The sequence below is a fragment of the Microcaecilia unicolor genome, chromosome 3 (assembly GCF_901765095.1).
Source record: "Microcaecilia unicolor chromosome 3, aMicUni1.1, whole genome shotgun sequence".
Lineage (NCBI taxonomy): Eukaryota > Metazoa > Chordata > Amphibia > Gymnophiona > Siphonopidae > Microcaecilia > Microcaecilia unicolor.
Genome location: NC_044033.1, coordinates 368,961,425 through 368,981,099, shown reverse-complemented (window position 1 = coordinate 368,981,099; position 19,675 = coordinate 368,961,425). Strand labels below are relative to the sequence as shown.

The window sequence follows — 19,675 nt, the reverse complement described above, 5'->3', positions numbered from 1 at the left end:
ACCTGGGAATGTGCTGGCCGGTTTAAAAAAAAAATAGACATTCAATGACAAAGCCCTCATAGAGCCCGGCATTGAATTTATGGTTTTAGTGCCGGCGGTGGACAAAAAAATACTGTTCACCACTGGCTGAATATGGGCCGACATGTGTCTGTGTGCGTGCTCTGTGCAAACTCCACACGTGTACATGCCTACCAGCAATGTATGCACCATCATGTTAAAGAACATACTTTTATCCAGATGATATTTTAGAAGTCGCCATTCAAGTGTGTATGTGGCTACATGCATATGAAAACAACTTTAAAAATTCACCCCCCCCCCCCAAATGCTTCTCATATATCTAGTATTTGTGAAATAATTTAAATCACAGTATTGAATACTGATACCCTCTACATATTAGCTAGAAAAGGCATGCATAATAGCAGTGCAGCAAAGCAAGCTTTAAATTTGTCCTGGAACTCAAAGGAAAGCATTGTCTTTTTTGTAACCTTGCAAAATATTATACAGAATTCCACACATAATAAAATATTGTTCCCAGACTTATCAAAGCATTTAAAATGAGATTTTAAATAAGATGCCAGAAGTTCTTTCAATGATTCATCTGGTGTGAGCTTTATTATAATATTGCTGCCTAAAACATTTCAGAATAAGAATTTGAATGCATTATGAAACAGTCATGGTACTCAGCTTTGTACCATGATGACCCTTTTCATGGACCCACTGTAGTAAAAAGCAAACTGTATAAACTAATGACAAAGTTAAGAAAACTATCGACTAGTGAAGTGGACTCCTGAAGATAAAAAGGAGATAAAGTACTCTTAGAGGTGTATTTTCAAAGCACTTAGACTTACAAAGTTCCATAGGTTACTATGGAACTTTGTAAGTCTAAGTGCTTTGAAAATGAGCCCCTTAGTATTATGCAAATAGCCCTGTAATTCTAAAAATAGGGCATATAAGAAGAATATGACAAAAATGGAAAGAAAGAGCAAAGATATCAATTGGGGGGGGGGGGCACAAAAGGCACAAGCCCAGCACTAGGTACACTGCCACTCACCAACACACTACGCCTATCCCAAGAATGGCCAGGAAGACATGCCCATTCTGATGCCATAGCATAAATTCATAACAATTCAAATATACACTATTCTAACTAGACAACATAATAATTAACTAATTAAGGTACTTAATTACTATCTGAACATTACCCAGGCCTGCTGTACCATTCACAGCATTCCTATTGCTTGAAGGAAAGAGCATTGAGGTTCTTCCTTGCCTCTTTCTTGACATGTTGTAGCTGCCATTGAAACATCACTCCCACTCATATTTTTAACAAATATGAACATATGGTATTTAAACAATATGGCCCGTCCTGTTGAAGACCAGGTTAGATTATGTCCTTTGGGTTTTGTCCAGTTCATTTGCCTGCACTAGCAGTATAAGCTAGTGACTATCAAATTATACCTTGATCCTTTATTAGAATGTGCCATGAACACATTTACATATAGTTATGTACCAAAACCAAATGAGGCCTTAACTAGTTTGTGCACTCAGGCCTTGGTTTAAAAAACCACCACAGCCCATGGTAGTGATACTTCGCTTGCTTGCCACAGCCCCCCCCCCCCCCCCCCCAAGCTAAATGTCCCTAGCTGCAACCATTTCTGAGAAGGAGTATCTCAAGAACATCCTGAATTGAGTTGTTAAATATATGCACTCCTACTTCAGATAAGTGAACTCCATCTGGTTGGTTCAAGCCCGTGTAAGACTCTGTGATCAAATCATGTTTATTAGAAAACCCCCTAATAAAAACCATAAACTTGAACATCCACTTATTAAGTTTTTTTTCTATTTATTTTTTAATTGACTTATGTGTTCTATCCCCACATCACACCCTTCTAGGAATTATAGTTGACCCCACTAAGTAAGTGGTGAGGAGTTAAGCAGCTAGCTGTAAGGAATCCTTTTGAATGCTTTGAAGAAGTTCTACACTGTGTATGGTAGTTAAGTCATTGCCCCATAAATGTATCACTAAGGCCCATGGGGTTAGTTGAGTTATTATGGACCACAGGCTTATGGCATTAATTAATCCCAACTCATGCCTCTGCAGCCCATCTACTGAATGGAAATACCTAACTTAGGCAGTCCCAGGTTAATGTCAAGGGATCTTAATGTAGCTCTTCCATGGGCTCAGTTAACAAATAAGTGGTCGCATATCCATAACATACGAGGCATCTAGTTGGTACCTATAAGTTGATATGTGCATAATAGGAAAACAGTGTTAGAAATTAAAGCAGAACACTGCCTATTGCTGTCGTCCAGGTCTATGCAAAACACAGGAGTGGGAATGGACCAATGCAATGAGCCAGATGAAATAAAATAAGTCGTGTGTGGCACAGTAATATTTGCTTAAAGACAGCACATCAAACAAAGGAAACAACAGGCTCCATTGGAGCATGGTTTCAACACAGTTTATGATTCAGCTTATGCCTTAAACAGGAGTCCAAAGCATACAGCAAATGAAACACAAAGTGCTGAATAAAACCATTGGTGACAAAAAAAGTGTGAATTCTAGTTATCTTGTGCCATATCAAGGTAATCATTTCTGTTCCATAACCTTGATATGACATGAGCTAACTAGAATCCACACTGGTTTCTTTTGTGTGGCCATTGGTCTTATTCAGCACTTTGTATTTCATTTGCTTTATGCTTTGGACTCCCAAGAAGCCCGTTATTTCCTTTGCTTGATGTGCTTGTCTTTAAGCAAATATTATTTTGTTACACAGTAAAGACTTATTTTATTTCATCCAGCTTATTGTATTGGTCATTCCCACTCCTGTTTTGCTTGTACTGCTCTCTTTGGGTTTGATTGGCTTCTTTTGTTGTTGCCCAGGTCAGACATATAGCCTATATCAATTGGTACAGCATCTACCAATTGACATGATTTGCTCTGCAGGAAAACCCATTCTAGCTGCAGAGGTGGCTGCCCCAATTCGGAATGAGTGTGTTCCGTAGAAATTGGTGTTACGTTCTAATCTAACAATACTAAGCTTCAACACTCTCTCAAACTGAAAGCTAGAGAGCACAGGTTTGTCCTTGTATATGAGTAATACAGAGGGGCTTACCAGAATGCAGGAAATGTAACTTAGGGGATTGTTTACTAAAGCTTAGCTCAAGTTATCTGCAGCAGGGCCCATAGTAATAAAATGGGCCCTGCTGCAGATAACTTGAGCTATGCTTTAGTAAATGGGGGAGGGGGGTGTTAATGTTTTATGAGGCAAGGCAGATCCCCTGTAGCCTTATGGAGTACTAATTACATACCTTAATTGGCCTGGTCTGTTTTGGATTTCTGGATGAGATTTTGGGGCCTGTTGTCCACATATTTAACCTCATGCCACTAAAACACGAATGCCTGGAGCTGGAGAGTAGCCACTTACTTGCAATGTGCCAAAGAATGCCAATGAGAAGGCACATCTGAATAGAACAAAGTCATTGAGGCAAGTCTGATCTAGTACACTCAAAAGAAGGAGCAGACGATCAAGTGTTGAGCAGGGACTGTCTTTTTGTGTATTGTGTATAGCGCTGCTTATGCCTTGTAGCGCTATAAAAGTGATAAGTAGTAGTAGTAGTAGTAATCTATCCAAATTCTTCCCAGTAATTTGTTCCCAACCCTGCATCAGTCTTTTAATTATAAATTTGCTCACAGGATTATCTATACCCAGCATCTTTGCATAAAAAACCCTATCCTGCTTATAATCGAACGAGAAAAATGCCCAAGTTCCGAACTAAATCGGGAGATGGACGTTTATCTCACAAAAACGAATAGCGCGGTATAATCGAAAGCCGAACTTGGACGTTTTCAACTGCACTCCATCGCGGAAGCGTACAAAGTTGACGGGGCGTGTCGGAGGCGTGGTGAAGGCGGAACTGGGGCATGGTTATCACCCGAACAGAGATGGGCGCCTTTCGCCGATAATGGAAAAAAAAGTATGCGTTTGTAGCTAGAATTTAGGGCACTTTTCCTGGACCCTCTTTTTTCACGAATAAGGCCCCAAAAAGTGCCCTAAATGACCAGATTACCCCCAGAGGGAATGGGGGATGACCTCCCCTGACTCCCCCAGTGGTCACTAACCCCCTCCCACCACAAAAAATGATGTTTCACAACTTTTTATTTTCACCATCAAATGTCATACCCACCTGCCTGGCAGCAGTATGCAGGTCCCTGGAGCAGTTGTTAGGGGGTGCAGTGGACTTCAGGCAGGTGGACCCAGGCCCATCCCCCCCACCTGTTACAATTGTGCTGCTTAATGCTTATTAGTCGTCCAACCCCCCAAACCCACTGTACCCACATGTAGGTGTCCCCCTTCACCCCTTAGGGCTATAGTAATGGTGTAGACTTGTGGGCAGTGGGTTTTGAGGGGGATTTGGGGGGCTCAACACACAAGGGAAGGGTGCTATGCACCTGGGAGCTCTTTTACCTTTTTTTTTTGTTTTTGTAAAAGTGCCCCCTAGGGTGCCCGGTTGGTGTCCTGGCATGTGAGGGGGACCAGTGCACTACAAATGCCTTGGATTTATTCATTTTTGAGCTGGGTGCTTTCATTTTCCATTATCGCTGAAAAACAAAAACGCCCAGCTCACAAATTGTCGAATAAAACATGGACGTCTATTTTTTGCGAAAATACGGTTCGGTCCGCCCCTTCACGGACCCGTTCTCGGAGATAAACGCCCATGGAGATAGACGTTTTCGTTCGATTATGCCCCTCCACATCTGACAAATTGACAGCAACTGCTGAAATAGATACCAAAACCTTTCCCTCCTGCTGCATCAGTGAAAAATTTCAAGTCATCTGACACCATAGGGAAGCCTTGCCAGAATGACAAGCCATTAAATTACAATAAAAATTTGTTGTAATCCCTTAAAAAACAAGACAGGAAGTTTAAGCTCCACAAAATAATCCATGAAAACCACACAGTGGAGAGAAAACCCCCCACACAAATTGTAGTGTGTGCTCCAGAAATAAAAACTGTTCTTTATTAAAACAATAAAGGACCCAACACAGGCCATGTTTTGGCCTAATAGCCTGCTTCAAAATCCAAAATATCTAAAGGAAGTCCAAAGGATTCAAATTAAACCACAAATATATTCCACATTCGACAATAATAAAGTAATATGGAAACAATAAAAACAACAATAAACACATTACTACAATATGCTATAATGTACCCACACTGCAGGTCATACAAATAAAAACATATATGACTATGAATATAAATGGACAAAAATAGGGCTATATGGTTATGTTTTCAGTGTATTATGATGAAAAATAAAATTTAAAAAAATGTAAAAGGCCCATTGCACATACCCAGTTAAATACATGATGGTAAAGAATGCATGTGGTCATGATATACATGGCTACTACATTTTGAAACTTTATGCAGAGGAGGGGAGGGGTAGTCTAATGGTTAGAGAAGCAGACTGAGAATCAGGGGAGCCTAGTTCCAATCTCACTGTATTTCTGTGATCTTGGGCAAGTCGCTTAACCCTTTATTACCTTAGGTACAAACTCAGATTGTGAGCCTTTTTGGGAAAGTAAAATGTCCACAGTACATGAATATATACCACTTGCAGGTGATACGTAAAAACATAATATACTTGTTGAACTGCTTCTAAAATACCATCAACATGTCCCCTTTTTTGTGTGAATCACATAAAAATGCCCTACAAGTTTCTATTACACTTGTGGGACATAGCACAACACACACATACACAAAAGGGTTCTAATGCAAATCTATAATTATTAATGTGTGCCCACAATTACTTATACATTCCAGTAATAATCATTTATTTAATGGACCATCAGAAGTGGTATTATTTTATGAGCATTTAAACTAAGGCTCAAATTCAACTACTCTTTGTCCTCGGTCGTTTTATATCTTACCAAATTGCAACCAAATTGTGCCCATTCAATAGAAATAGCTTAGGTTGAAATTCATCAAACAATGTTAGGGCCTTAAGTCATGTTATTTGGCCATTAACATGACAAACTGCCCTAAAACTGCCTGTAAATATTACCGCAATGATATTTAAGTTACTGCATGATAAGCAGTAATGTTTTGCATCTCATTACTATGCTAATACTCTAACACAACTTGCAAAGCCATGGCCCGATGCTCCCGGGCTAACAGTGTAGGGTCCCCCCTGCTTAAAACCCCCCTCCAGCTCAATAGCCTCCATAGGCTGAAGACCATCCTCCATGCATCAGCCCCCTGTGTCCCCCCACAGAAGCTACCTTTAAATGCCGTGGTGGTCAAAGGAAGGAAGGTCTTTGTGTAGGAGTGAGTCCAGTTGCTACTGCCAGTCCAACACCTTCATTAACATGATGCCCCTAGTAGTAGTCCTGTGCTACTACACTAGGGTTATGTTTCCTTCTTTTAAAAAGGGATTTAGCAACCAACAGTAGAGAGATCCCAAAGGCTGTTGAATCTGGCAGTTCATCAAAGTGCAGAAAAAGACAAACTTTTACAGCATGTTGATGAATTCCCCCCTTAGTTTCTTCTTTTCCACATATAGAATTTTCCCCTTAGAGAGTGCCTACATTCCTTTCTAAAATGCAAGCATAACCAGGAATGTTTATGCAATATATATTTACATGTGAGCACTTATATCAGCCATAGAGCTGCTGTAAATGCTCGTGCCTAAATTCTGGAGCTATGTATATAACTTACAATCAGGGCCGCCGAGAGGGGGGGGGGCAAGGGGGATAAAATTCCCTGGGCCCGGGCCTCCAAGGGGGGTCCGGCACCGGGGTCTCTCTCCTTCTCCTGCTCCCAGGCCACCGACGCTGCAGTCCCCGGTCTCCACCTGCCTGCCCTCTGCTCCGTCGGCAGCCCCCTTCTATCTGCCACCGGGCCCCCTGCATTTGGAAAAGGGAGAGTGTCTAGTTGGCAGTGCAGCGCCTTGCATCTGTTTGAGAGCGGCGGATCGCTTCGGGCCTTCTCTCACTTTGTCCCACCCTTATCTGATGTAACTTCCTGTTTCTGCAAGGGCGGGGCATAGTGAAGGAGGGCCCGAAGGGAGGTGATCTGCTGCTTTCACACGGAGGTGAGGCGCTGCACTGTGCTGCTGTTTTGAATGCAAGGGGCCCGGTGGCGGACAGAGGGGGGCTGTCGAGGGGGCTGGGAGTGGGCGGGTGGAGACTGGGGACTGTGGTGCTGGCGGCCTGGGAGCGGGAGAGAGAGGTGACAGCAGTGGCGTACCAAGGGAGGCAGTGGGGGCGGTCCACCCTGGGTGCACGCCGCTGGCGGGGTGCCGCGCGCCGGTCAGCGTCATTCATTTCCATGCTCCCTCTGCCCCGGAACAGGAAGTAACCTGTTCCGGGGCAGAGGGAGCATGGAAACAAACAATGCTGACCGGCGCGCGGCACCCCCCCCCAGTGGCGTGCACTCGGGCGAGGTTCTTTCGCTGGGGTGGGGGGTGTCCTTTCACTGGGGGAGGCGCGCTGCACTGGGGGGGGGGCGCTGCACCCGGGGAGCGGGGCGCATCGGCGATCCGCCCCGGGTGTCAGCCCCTCTAGGAACGCCACTGGGTGACAGTGATAGCGATTGAGGGGGCGGTGGCGGGGGCCCCGGGGGCGACCTTTCCTCGGGCCCGGCTCAGTCTCTCGGCAGCCCTGCTTACAATATTCTATAACTTACATATATAACTGTGCACCCCAAATATGCTCTGCCCAGACTCTTTCCAAGTGAATCCCCACCTGAAAAATACCTGTTTACAGAATAATGTGAACCTGGATTATAGCCATTTATAAACATATATGAGCACATGTCAACTTAAATAATTAGAACAATGGTATCTATGCATATATATGTTGCCTTATAGATTTACTTCCTCAATCCTTATTCCTGAAAAAGCACTTCTCATTGAAGAAATAAACTAATAGTGGAATTCTCAGACTTCATATAGAGGACTCAGGGGGACCCTTTTACAAAGGCGCGTAGGCGCCTGCTCGTGTCCAACATCTGTCAGTTTGGAGCTACCACCCGGCTACCGCCTGCCCCAGGCAGTAATTTCATTTCTTATGTGCGTCCGATATGCGTGTCGGAAAATATATTTTTATTTTCCATGTGTGGAGCTAACCGGGCGGTAATTGGCAGTGTACGTGTGCTGACGATTAACACCCAATTAACGTGTGAGACCTTACCCCTAAAGTCTCAGGCCCAAAATGGACGCGCGCCAATTTTATTTTGCCGCATGTCCATTTTCAGCCCCCCCCCCCACCACCACCGAAAAAGGCCTTGTTACAGGCACACTGGAAAATGGACCTGCACGTATCCAAAACACACGCCTACAATAGCACAGGCCATTTTTTGGCACACCTTAGTAAAAGGACCCCTCATTGTTTTAAAAATGCATCCAGTTTTCCTTTGGAAACTCTTGTTTTATTAAATAACTAATCCGCTATTTTAATCTTTTCTAGTAACTCCCAAAGACAAACCTGAAAGAAAAGAAACACCTGAAAAGAAAGTTTCACCCAAAGGTTTGCTAAAGATAAAGTTCTTTGTTTACGATAGTCATTTTGTTATATTTATAACTCATTTTGATATATTTATAACTCACCGTCTCCTTGAACTTGTCTAAAACAGATTTCAATGAAAAAAAAACCAAATGAATTCACAGCGCCCAATGCAGAAAGCTAGCATGGGCAGAAGTGTTTGGTTACTGTGAGGTGTACACACTTGTTACTGAGCGTGCAGTGCAGAAAGCGGTTCAGAGCAGAAGTTAACTCATGTAAGACGCATGAGTGCACAGTGTATTAAAATAAATAGAAATCTGTCCTTTAAGTATTGCTCTACACCACATCGAAGAAAACGAGAGATTTTAATGAGCGCCCAATGCACCCCCACCTGTACTCTGCTAAGACTCTGTCCATATGAACCCCCACCTAGATAATACATGCTTATAGAATAATGTGTATCTGGATTATGGTCATTTGTAAACATATATGAGCACATGTGCACTTAAATAGCTAGAACACTGGTATCTATACATATATAGGTTGCCTTATATATTTACTTCCTTAATCCTTATTCCTGAAAAAACACTTCTGATTGAAGAAATAAATTAATAGTGGAACTCTCAGACGTCATATAATGGACTCGGGGGCCCTTTTACAAAGGTGCATAGGCACCTATCCTGCTTATTTTCAAAGGAGAAGGGGAGCCATCTTCCGACACAAATCAGAAGATGGCCAGCCTTCTCCTAAGGCCTGCCAAATTGGTATAATCGAAAGCCGATTTTGGCTGGCTTCAACTGCTTTCTGTCATAGGGCCGGCTAAAGTTCAAGGGGGCGTGTTGACAGTGTACCGAAGGCGGGGCGGGGGCGTGGTTAAGAGATGGCTGGCCTCGGCCCATAATGGAAAAAAGAAGGCCAGCCCTGACGAGCATTTGGCCGACTATACTTGGTCCCTTTTTGTTCACGACCAAGCTTGAAAAGGTGCCCAAACTGACCAGATGACCACCAGAGGGAATTGGGGATGACCTCCCCTTACTCTCCCAGTGGTCACTAACCCCCTCCCACCCAAAAAATAAAAATAAAAAACATTTTTTTGCCAGCCTCTATGCCAGCCTCAAATGTCATACCCAGCTCCATCACAGCACTATGCAGGTACCTGGAGCAGGTTTTAGTGGGTACTGCAGTGCACTTCAGGCAGGCGGTCCCAGGCCCATTCCCCCCTACCTGTTACACTTGTGGTGGTAAATGGGAGCCCTCCAAAACCCACCCGAAACCCACTGTACCCACATCTAGGTGCCCCCCCCCCCCCGTTACCCTTTAAGGGCTATTATAGGGTTGTACAGTTGTGGGTAGTGGGTTTGGGGGGAGGTTGGGGGGGGCTCAGCACACAAGGTAAGGGAGCTATGCACCTGGGATCAATTTGTGAAGTCCACTGCAGTGCCCCTAAGGTGCCCGGTTGGTGTCCTGGCATGTGAGGGGGACCAGTGCACTACAAATGCTGGCTCCTCCCACGACCAAATGACTTGGATTTGGCTGGTTTTGAGATGGCCGCCATTAGTTTCCATTATCGGCGAAAACCAATAGCGGCCATCTCTAACGCCGGCTATCTCTAAGGGCGGCCCAAATGTTGAGATTTGGCCGGCCCCGACCATATTATCGAAACGAAAGATGGCCGGCTATCTTGTTTCGATAATACGGTCGGGTACGCCGCTTTACAGGGTCATCATTAGAGATGGGCGCCCTTATAGATGGGCGCCCCCATTCGATTATGTCCCTCTATATGAGTCCAACAAGCATCAATTTGGAACTACCACCCAGCTGCCACCTTTCCTGGGCGGTAATTCCATTTTTTACATGTGTCCATTACACATGTCGGACAATCTTTTTTACTTTCTATTGTGTGGTGCTAACCGGATGATAATCTGCAGTGTACGTGTGCTGACGATTACCGCCTGGTTAGCACATGAGACCTTACTGCTAAGTCAGTGGGTGGCGGTAAAGTCCCAGGCCCAAGACGGACAGAGCCAATTTTTATTTTGCCGCATGTCCATTTTCACCCCCCCCCCCCAAATGCCTTCTTTTACAGGCGCGCTGGAAAATGGACCTGCACACGTCCAAAGCATGCACCTACACTAGCAAGGGCAATTTTTCGACATGCCTTAGTAAAAGGACCCCTCATTGTTTCAAAAATGCATCCAGTTTTCCTTTGGAAACGCTTTTTTTATTAAATAACTAATCTTCTATTTTAATCTTTTCTAGTAACTCCCAAAGACAAAATCGAAAGAAAAGAAACACCTGAAAAGAAAGTTTCACCCAAAGGTTTGTTATTAATAAAGTTCTTTGCTGACATTGTCTTCACACATCCTGCAAATTTCAATATCAGTCTAATTTTTATTTATTTGTAACTCACCGTCTCCTTGAATTTGTCTAAAACAGATTTCAATAATAATTTAAAAAAAAAAAGCCAAGTGAAGTCTCAGTGGCCATTGCAGAAAGCTAGCATGAGCAGAAGTGTGGTTACTGTGCGGTGTACACACTTGTTACTGAGCGCACAGTACAGAAAGCAGTTCAGAGAGGAAGTTAACTCTTGTAGTACGCATGAGTGCACAGTGTATTAAAATAAATTGAAATCTGTCCTTTAAGTATTCCTCCACATTGCACTGAAGAAAACGAGAGATTTTAATGAGCGTCCAATGCACCTCACCTGTACTCTGCCCATGCTCCATCCATGTGAACCCCTACCTGGAAATCACATGCTTACAGAATAATATGCATCTGGATTATGGTCTTTTGGAAACATATATGAGCATATGTATACTTAAATAACTAGAACACTGGTATCTATGCATATATAGGTTGCCTTATATATTTACTTCCTTAATCCTTATTCCTGAAAAAACACTTTTGATTGAAGAAATAAATTAATAGTGGAACTCTCAGACTTCATATAATGGACTCGGGGGCCCTTTTACAAAGGTGCATAGGCACCTATCCTGCTTATTTTCAAAGGAGAAGGGCGGCCATCTTCCGACACAAATCGGAAGATGGCCAGCCTGCTCCTAAGGCCTGCCAAATTGGTATAATCGAAAGCCGATTTTGGTTGGCTTCAACTGCTTTCTGTCATAGGGCCGGCTAAAGTTCAAGGGGGCGTGTTGACAGTGTACCGAAGGCGGGACGGGGGCGTGGTTAAGAGATGGCTGGCCTCGGTCCATAATGGAAAAAAGAAGGCCAGCCCTGACGAGCATTTGGCCGACTTTACTTGGTCCCTTTTTGTTCACGACCAAGCTTGAAAAGGTGCCCAAACTGACCAGATGACCACCAGAGGGAATTGGGGATGACCTCCCCTTACTCTCCCAGTGGTCACTAACCCCCTCCCACCCAAAAAATAAAAATAAAAAACATTTTTTTGCCAGCCACTATGCCAGCCTCAAATGTCATACCCAGCTCCATTACAGCACTATGCAGGTCCCTGGAGCAGTTTTTAGTGGGTACTGCAGTGCACTTCAGGCAGGTGGACCCAGGCCCATCCCCCCCTACCTGTTACACTTGTGGTGGTAAATGGGAGCCCTCCAAAACCCACCCGAAACCCACTGTACCCACATCTAGGTGCCCCCCGTTACCCTTTAAGGGCTATTATAGGTTTGTACAGTTGTTGGCAGTGGGTTTGGGGGGAGGTTGGGGGGGCTCAGCACACAAGGTAAGGGAGCTATGCACCTGGGATCAATTTGTGAAGTCCACTGCAGTGCCCCTAAGGTGCCCGGTTGGTGTCCTGGCATGTGAGGGGGACCAGTGCACTACAAATGCTGGCTCCTCCCACGACCAAATGACTTGGATTTGGCCGGTTTTGAGATGGCCGCCATTAGTTTCCATTATCGGCGAAAACCAATAGCGGCCATCTCTAACGCTGGCTGTCTCTAAAGGCGGCCCAAATGTTGAGATTTGGCCGGCCCCAACCATATTATCGAAACGAAAGATGGCCGGCTATCTTGTTTCGATAATACGGTCGGGTACGCCGCTTTACAGGGTCGTCATTAGAGATGGGCGCCCCCATTCGATTATGTCCCTCTATATGAGTCCAACAAGCGTCAATTTGGAACTACCACCCAGCTGCCACCTTTCCTGGGCGGTAATTCCATTTTTTACATGTGTCCATTACACATGTCGGACAATCTTTTTTACTTTCTATTGTGTGGTGCTAACCGGATGATAATCTGCAGTGTACATGTGCTGACGATTACCGCCTGGTTAGCACATGAGACCTTACTGCTAAGTCAGTGGGTGGCGGTAAAGTCCCAGGCCCAAGACGGAAAGAGCCAATTTTTATTTTGACGCATGTCCATTTTCACCCCCCCCCCCCCCCCCCCCCAAGTGCCTTCTTTTATAGGCGCGCTGGAAAATGGACCTGTACATGTCCAAAGCATGCACCTACACTAGCAAGGGCCATTTTTCGACATGCCTTAGTAAAAGGACCCCTCATTGTTTCAAAAATGCATCCAGTTTTCCTTTGGAAACGCTTTTTTTATTAAATAACTAATCTTCTATTTTAATCTTTTCTAGTAACTCCCAAAGACAAAATCGAAAGAAAAGAAACACCTGAAAAGAAAGTTTCACCCAAAGGTTTGTTATTAATAAAGTTCTTTGCTGACATTGTCTTCACACATCCTGCAAATTTCAATATCAGTCTAATTTTTATTTATTTGTAACTCACCGTCTCCTTGAATTTGTCTAAAACAGATTTCAATAATAATTTAAAAAAAAAAAGCCAAGTGAAGTCTCAGTGGCCATTGCAGAAAGCTAGCATGAGCAGAAGTGTGGTTACTGTGCGGTGTACACACTTGTTACTGAGCGCACAGTACAGAAAGCAGTTCAGAGAGGAAGTTAACTCTTGTAGTACGCATGAGTGCACAGTGTATTAAAATAAATTGAAATCTGTCCTTTAAGTATTCCTCCACATTGCACTGAAGAAAACGAGAGATTTTAATGAGCGTCCAATGCACCTCACCTGTACTCTGCCCATGCTCCATCCATGTGAACCCCTACCTGGAAATCACATGCTTACAGAATAATATGCATCTGGATTATGGTCTTTTGGAAACATGTATGAGCATATGTATACTTAAATAACTAGAACACTGGTATCTATGCATATATATGTTGCCTTATAGATTTACTTCCTTAATTCTTAGTCCTGAACAAAACCCCACTTCTGATTAAAGAAATACATTAATAGTGGAACTCTCAGAATGCATATAGAGGACTCATTGTTTCAAAAATGCATCCAGTTTTCCTTTGGAAACTCTTGTTTTATTAAATAACTAATCTGCTATTTTAATATTTTCTAGTAACTCCCAAAGACAAAACTGAAAGAAAAGAAACACCTGAAAAGAAAGTTTCACCAAAAGGTTTGCTATTAATAAAGTTATTTTCTTACATAGACTTCACACATCCTGCAAATTCCAATATCAATCTCAATTTTTTGTATTTATAACTCACCTTCTCCTTGAACTGGTCTAAAACAGATTTGAATGAGAAAAAAAAAAAGGCCAAGTGAATTCATAGCAGCCAATGCAGAAAGCTAGCATGAGCAGGTGTGTGGTTACTGTGAGGTGTACACACTTGTTACTGAGCGCACAGTGCAGAAAGTGGTTCAGAGCAGTAGTTAACTTGTGTAGTACGCATGAGTGCACAGTGTATTAAAATAAATGGAAATCTGTCCTTTAAGTATTCCTCCACATTGTACTGAAGAAAAAAAGAGATTTTGATGAGCGTCGAATGCACCCCACCTCTGTTCTGCCTAGACTCTGTCCATGTGAACCCCCAGCTGGAAAATACATGCTTGCAGAATAATGTGTATCTGGATTATGGCCATTTGTAAACATATATGAGCACAAACACAGTTAAATAACCAGACCACTAGTATCAAGCATATATGTGCCCCCTAACTTTTAGTTCCACCTTATAGAATTACTTTCTTAATCCTTATTGTTGAAAATGCACTTTTGATTGATGAAATCAATTAATAGTGGAACACTCAGACTTATTTTTTTTATTTATTTTACACTTTTGTATACCGCTTAGATCAAAGTGATTTACAAAACAAAACACATAAAACATTAAAATATGCAGCAATAAAATCAATAAAATACATATATTTCATGCACTGCCATAAGATGTTTCACTGCCACTGCCTGCTTAATATCAATACTGCACCCACAATAGCAATATCAGTCCATCTTCACATCAAAGCCTCCACAAACAAAGATGTGTGAAGACAATGTAAGCAAGAAGTTCTGCAACTGTTTAAATTGCAGAACTTCATCACTCATTCTCGGTTGACCTTTTAATACATTTCATAACTGTACCACAGCTATGGAAAAAACAGCAGATCTTGTCTCACAATATCTTGTATTTACCACAACATCAAGAGATAAAAGCATTGTTATCGCAGGCCTCAATCTCCTATTAGGACAATACACACACACTTTGGTGCAAATCTGTATGTAGCCTGATGGACATAGCAAAGAACCTTAAACTATATTGTACTCTGAACCGGTAACCAATGTGTCTCAAAATGAGAATAATATGTTGTACCCAGGCTACACCTGTAACCAGCCTAGCAGCAGCATCCTGGACCAACTGCAATGCTCTAACCCTGGTCTTAGCCATTCCAAGCTAAAGAGCATTGCAGTAGTCTAAACGAGAAAGCACAATACTCTGAATCACCAAACGGAAATCATATGGTGACAGTATTGGTTGAAACCTACATAATAATAAAACTTCATATAGAGGACTCGTTGTTTCAAAAATGCATTCAGTATTCATTTGGAAACTTTTGTTTTCATAAATAAATAATCTGTTATTTTAATCTTTTCTAGTAACTCCCAAAGATAAACCTGAAAGAAAAGAAACACCCGAAAAGAAAGCTTCACCCAAAGGTTTGCTTTTAATAAAGTTCTCTTCTTATATAGTCTTCATACATCTTGCATATTTCAATATCAATCTCATGTATTTATAACCTACCATCTCCTTGAACCAGGTCCAAAGTAGATTTCAAAAACAAAAAAACAAAATAAAACAAAACAACCAACCAAACATAGCAAAAACAAATGGGAAATTGACCCCTTGTGAGCTTTCTCTATTGGCTGTTAGCTCTGAGCTAGGGCCAGCTCTCCCTCTCTGCCTCTTGGTTGTCAGAGAGAGTCCAAATCTTATTAGCATGCTTTTGTGATCAGCAGCTGTTCTAGGGACTGATCCCTCCTTAATCTACTGTAATTCCTCTGCTCTGCCTAGACTCTGTCCATGTGAACCCCAACCTGGAAAATACATGCTTGCAGAATAATGTGTATCTGAATTATGGCCATTTGTAAACATATATGAGCATGTGTGCACTTAAATAATGTAATGTAACATTTATACCCCGCGATTTCCCACTGATTAGCAGGCTCAATGCGGCTTACATAATATAACAGGTATACAAGATAACACAAAAAGGATAAAACAGCTAAATATAGTATATAAAGAGGTGGACAGTAAAAGTGGGTAAGTAAGATGGGTAAAGGAGGAAGGTGGTAGAGGAGGGAGTGGGAAGAATGTGTAAATTGGGATAGTGTGTTGTAAATTAAGGAAGAATGAATAATGATGGTTGGGAGAGGGATGAATTCAAAAGGATAAATGAGGAGCATATTTCAAGTTCAGAACACTAGTATCTAAGCATACATATGCCGCCTTATAGAGGGCCTCTTTTATAATGCTGAGCTGCCAATTCTCGGTGCTGCAAATGAGAGGAAGCCTATTCAATGCCTATGGGTTTTCTCTCATTTTCCGCGCGGGAATCGCTAGCCTGGCTTTGTAAAAGAAGCCCAGAATTACTTCCTTAATCCTTATTCCTGAAAATGCATTTCTGATTGAAGAAATCAATTAATAGCAGAACTCTTATACTTCATATAGAGGACTCATTGTTTCAAAAATGCATCCAGTATTCCTTTGGAAATTCTTGTTTTATTAAATAACTAATCTGTTATTTTAATCTTTTCTAGTAACTCCCAAAGACAAACTTGAAAGAAAAGAAACACCCGAAAAGAAAGTTTCACCCAAAGGTTTGCTATTAATAAAATTCTTTGCTTACATTGTCTTCACACATCCTGCAAATTTCAATATCATTCTCAGTTTTACGTATTTATAACGCATTTTCTCCTTGAACCAATCCAAAGCAGTTTTCAACAGAAAAACCCAAACAAAATAAAACAAACAAAAAAAAATTTCAAGTTAATTCACATAAGGGGTCTTTTGCAAAAGCGTGCAATTGTTTTTAGCACATGCTAATAACAGCATATGCTAAACGCTAGGGACTCCCATAAGAATATATGGGTGTCTCTAGTGTTTAGCGCATACATATTGAACACTCATGATAAAAACGCTAGTGTGCCTTTGTAAAAGACCCATACAGTGGTCAATGCAGAAAGCTAGCTTGAGCAGAAGTGTTTGGCTTTTGTGAAGTGTACACACTTGTTACTGACCACACAATGCAGAAAGCGGTTCAGCGCTAAAGATAACTTGTGTAGTATATCTCCATGCATATCTCCCTGCCCCTCATCCATCCGACTCTTTCTGTCTTTCACCTATCCACCCCTGTTAGACTGTCACTGAAATGCTTTGATGTCACACTTATATATACTGTCATCTACCAACATTTGCTTATTTCCGATCTGACGAAGAAGGGCAACCTTCGAAAGCTAATCAAGAAATGTATTAAGTTATGTCCAACAAAAAAGGTATCATCTTATTGTCTTTTCCATGTTTTAGTTTGTTTTATTTCTATTGATTACCTTTAAAAGTGGACTAACACGGCTACCACACCTCTCTACTTAAAACAGATGGAAATCAATCCGTTAGTGCAATGCATAGAAATAAAAAGGGGATTTTAGGGATATGTCTGCTACAGTGCACTAGTACATGGGATTAGCATATAGACTTTCCCCTGTGCTAAGCCCATTTCTAGCGCACCCAGGAAATAGGGCAATTTCCAGTATTTTTCTTTCAGGTTGTGTGCTAATGTTCACATTAGCCCGCATAACTTGTAAAAAATAAAATAAAATTACATGGGAGCACTTACTGCCTCCTGTTAAGGAGACACTAAGGGCTCCTGCTTCATGGATGCACTAACCAGATAGAATGTAGTAACTAACTGAGTAGCGTCTATGTTAATTCTCCACCTCTGACACGATCTGTACAAAAAAAGAAACGCCATGCATTTAGAGCATGCAAACAGGTTACTTACCTCAAATTGCTTTAATGAGCTTTGCGGTAAGCGTTTTCATGCATTAAAGGCTATATATATGGTCCCGAAAAATCAGCGCTGAAAAAAGTGCTATTCTTTAAGCCGCTTTTAAAGTTAGGTGCAGTTTATAGAATAGTGCTTATGCCCAGGAATCAAACCTAACTTTAGGCATGGCTATTTGCACCAACTGAAATGTGGTTGCAAGTGTGTAAATTAGGTGAGTATCCTCGTTGTTCTATAACAACACATTTTATTTTTTGGAATGCCCTTATTATACTAGTGACCCTCCCATTTCTGTGCTCTCTTTTTTTTAGATTGCACATAAATTTTAGTTGCAGGCTCTGCGCCTATATTTATGCATATAAATACCAATTAAATGTAATTAGTGTCAACTGTGTATTAAAAAGCTAATTATTGATGCTAATTAGCTCGTTATTCAATTAAATTTCCTTTAGTAGTCATACCTGTTGGTGTGCACATGGCACAAGAAATTAACCACCACATCCAAGGCAGCATAGAAGGGTTAGTGGAGAGGATTTAATTCCAGTTTGAGGGATTTGCTGCCAGGTTTTTCTTTTTTTTTTTTTTTTCTGCAACCATAGTGATTAACTGCAGCTTTAAAAGACAGATCCACAAGTAACAGCTCTGTGTGTGTCCGAAGAAAACAAAGGGGCCCATTTATTAAGTTCCATTAGGTGGTAATCCTGCTTATTTTCGAAAGAGAAGGGCGGACATCATCTGACACAAATTGGGAGATGGCCGGCCTTCTCCTAAGCCCGGCCAAATCAGTATAATCGAAAGCCGATTTTGGCCGGCTTCATCTGCTTTCCATCGCAGGGCTGGCCAAAGTTCAAGGAGGCGTATCGGAAGTGTACTGAAGGCGGGACGGGGGCGTTTTTAAGAGATGGCCAGCCTTGGCCGATAATGGAAAAAAGAAGGCCGGCTCTGATGAGCATTTGGCCGACTTTACTTGGTCCTTTTTTGTTCACAACTAAGCCTTGAAAAGGTGGCCGAACTGACCAGATGACCACTGGAGGGAATCGGGGATGACCTCCCCTTACTCCTCCAGTGGTAATCAACCCCCTCCCACCCTAAAAAAAAATTTAAAACATTTTTTTGCCAGCCTCTATGCCAGCCTCAAATGTCATACCCAGCTCCCTGACAGCAGTATACAGGTCCCTGGAGCAGTTTTAATGGGTGCAGTGCACTTCAGGCTGGCGGACCTAGACCCATCCCCCTCCCCACCTCTTTCACTTGTGGTGGTAAATGTGAGCCCTCCAAAACATACTCGAAACCCACTGTACCCACATGTAGGTGCCCCTTCACCCCTTAGGGCTATGGTAGTGGTGTACAGTTGTGGGGAGTAGGTTTTGGGGGGTGTTGGGGGGCTCAGCACCCTAGGTAAGGGAGCTATGCACCTGGGATCAATTTATGAAATCCACTGCAGTGCCCCCTAGGGTGCCCGGTTGGTGTCCTGGCATGTGAGGGGGACCAGTGCACTACAAATGCTGGCTCCTCCCATGACCAAATGGCTTGGATTTGGCCGGGTTTGAGATGGCCATTAGTTTCCATTATCGGCAAAAACCAATGGCGGCGATCTCTAATGCTGGCAATTTCTAAGGCCAGCCCAAATGTTGAGATTTGGCCGGCCCCGACCGTATTATTGAAACGAAAGATGGCCGGCCATCTTGTTTCGATAATACGGTCGGTTATGCTGCTTTACGGGGCCACCATTAGAGATGGCCACCCTTATAGATGGCCGGCCCCATTCGATTTTGCCCCTCAATGTGTGCTTAATGCAGCAAAAAAGAGACTATCGTAAGACATGCTACAGCACCATGCATTAGTCTATGAATATGCATGTACTAATCATGTAACATAGTAAGTGACAGTA

At 42.5% G+C, this 19,675-nt stretch overlaps 1 protein-coding gene across 1 annotated transcript in view; it reads left to right on the top strand.

Annotated features, from left to right (window-relative positions):
• Positions 1-19,675, top strand: part of LOC115464762 (triadin-like) — a 248,485-nt gene that overhangs the window by 2,115 nt on the left and 226,695 nt on the right. Inside the window, exons 4-9 of the mRNA XM_030195115.1 lie at positions 8,469-8,528; positions 10,764-10,823; positions 13,062-13,121; positions 13,847-13,906; positions 15,380-15,439; positions 16,541-16,600. Coding sequence (XP_030050975.1) covers positions 8,469-8,528; positions 10,764-10,823; positions 13,062-13,121; positions 13,847-13,906; positions 15,380-15,439; positions 16,541-16,600 — 360 coding nt within the window. The remainder of the gene's footprint in view (positions 1-8,468; positions 8,529-10,763; positions 10,824-13,061; positions 13,122-13,846; positions 13,907-15,379; positions 15,440-16,540; positions 16,601-19,675) is intronic.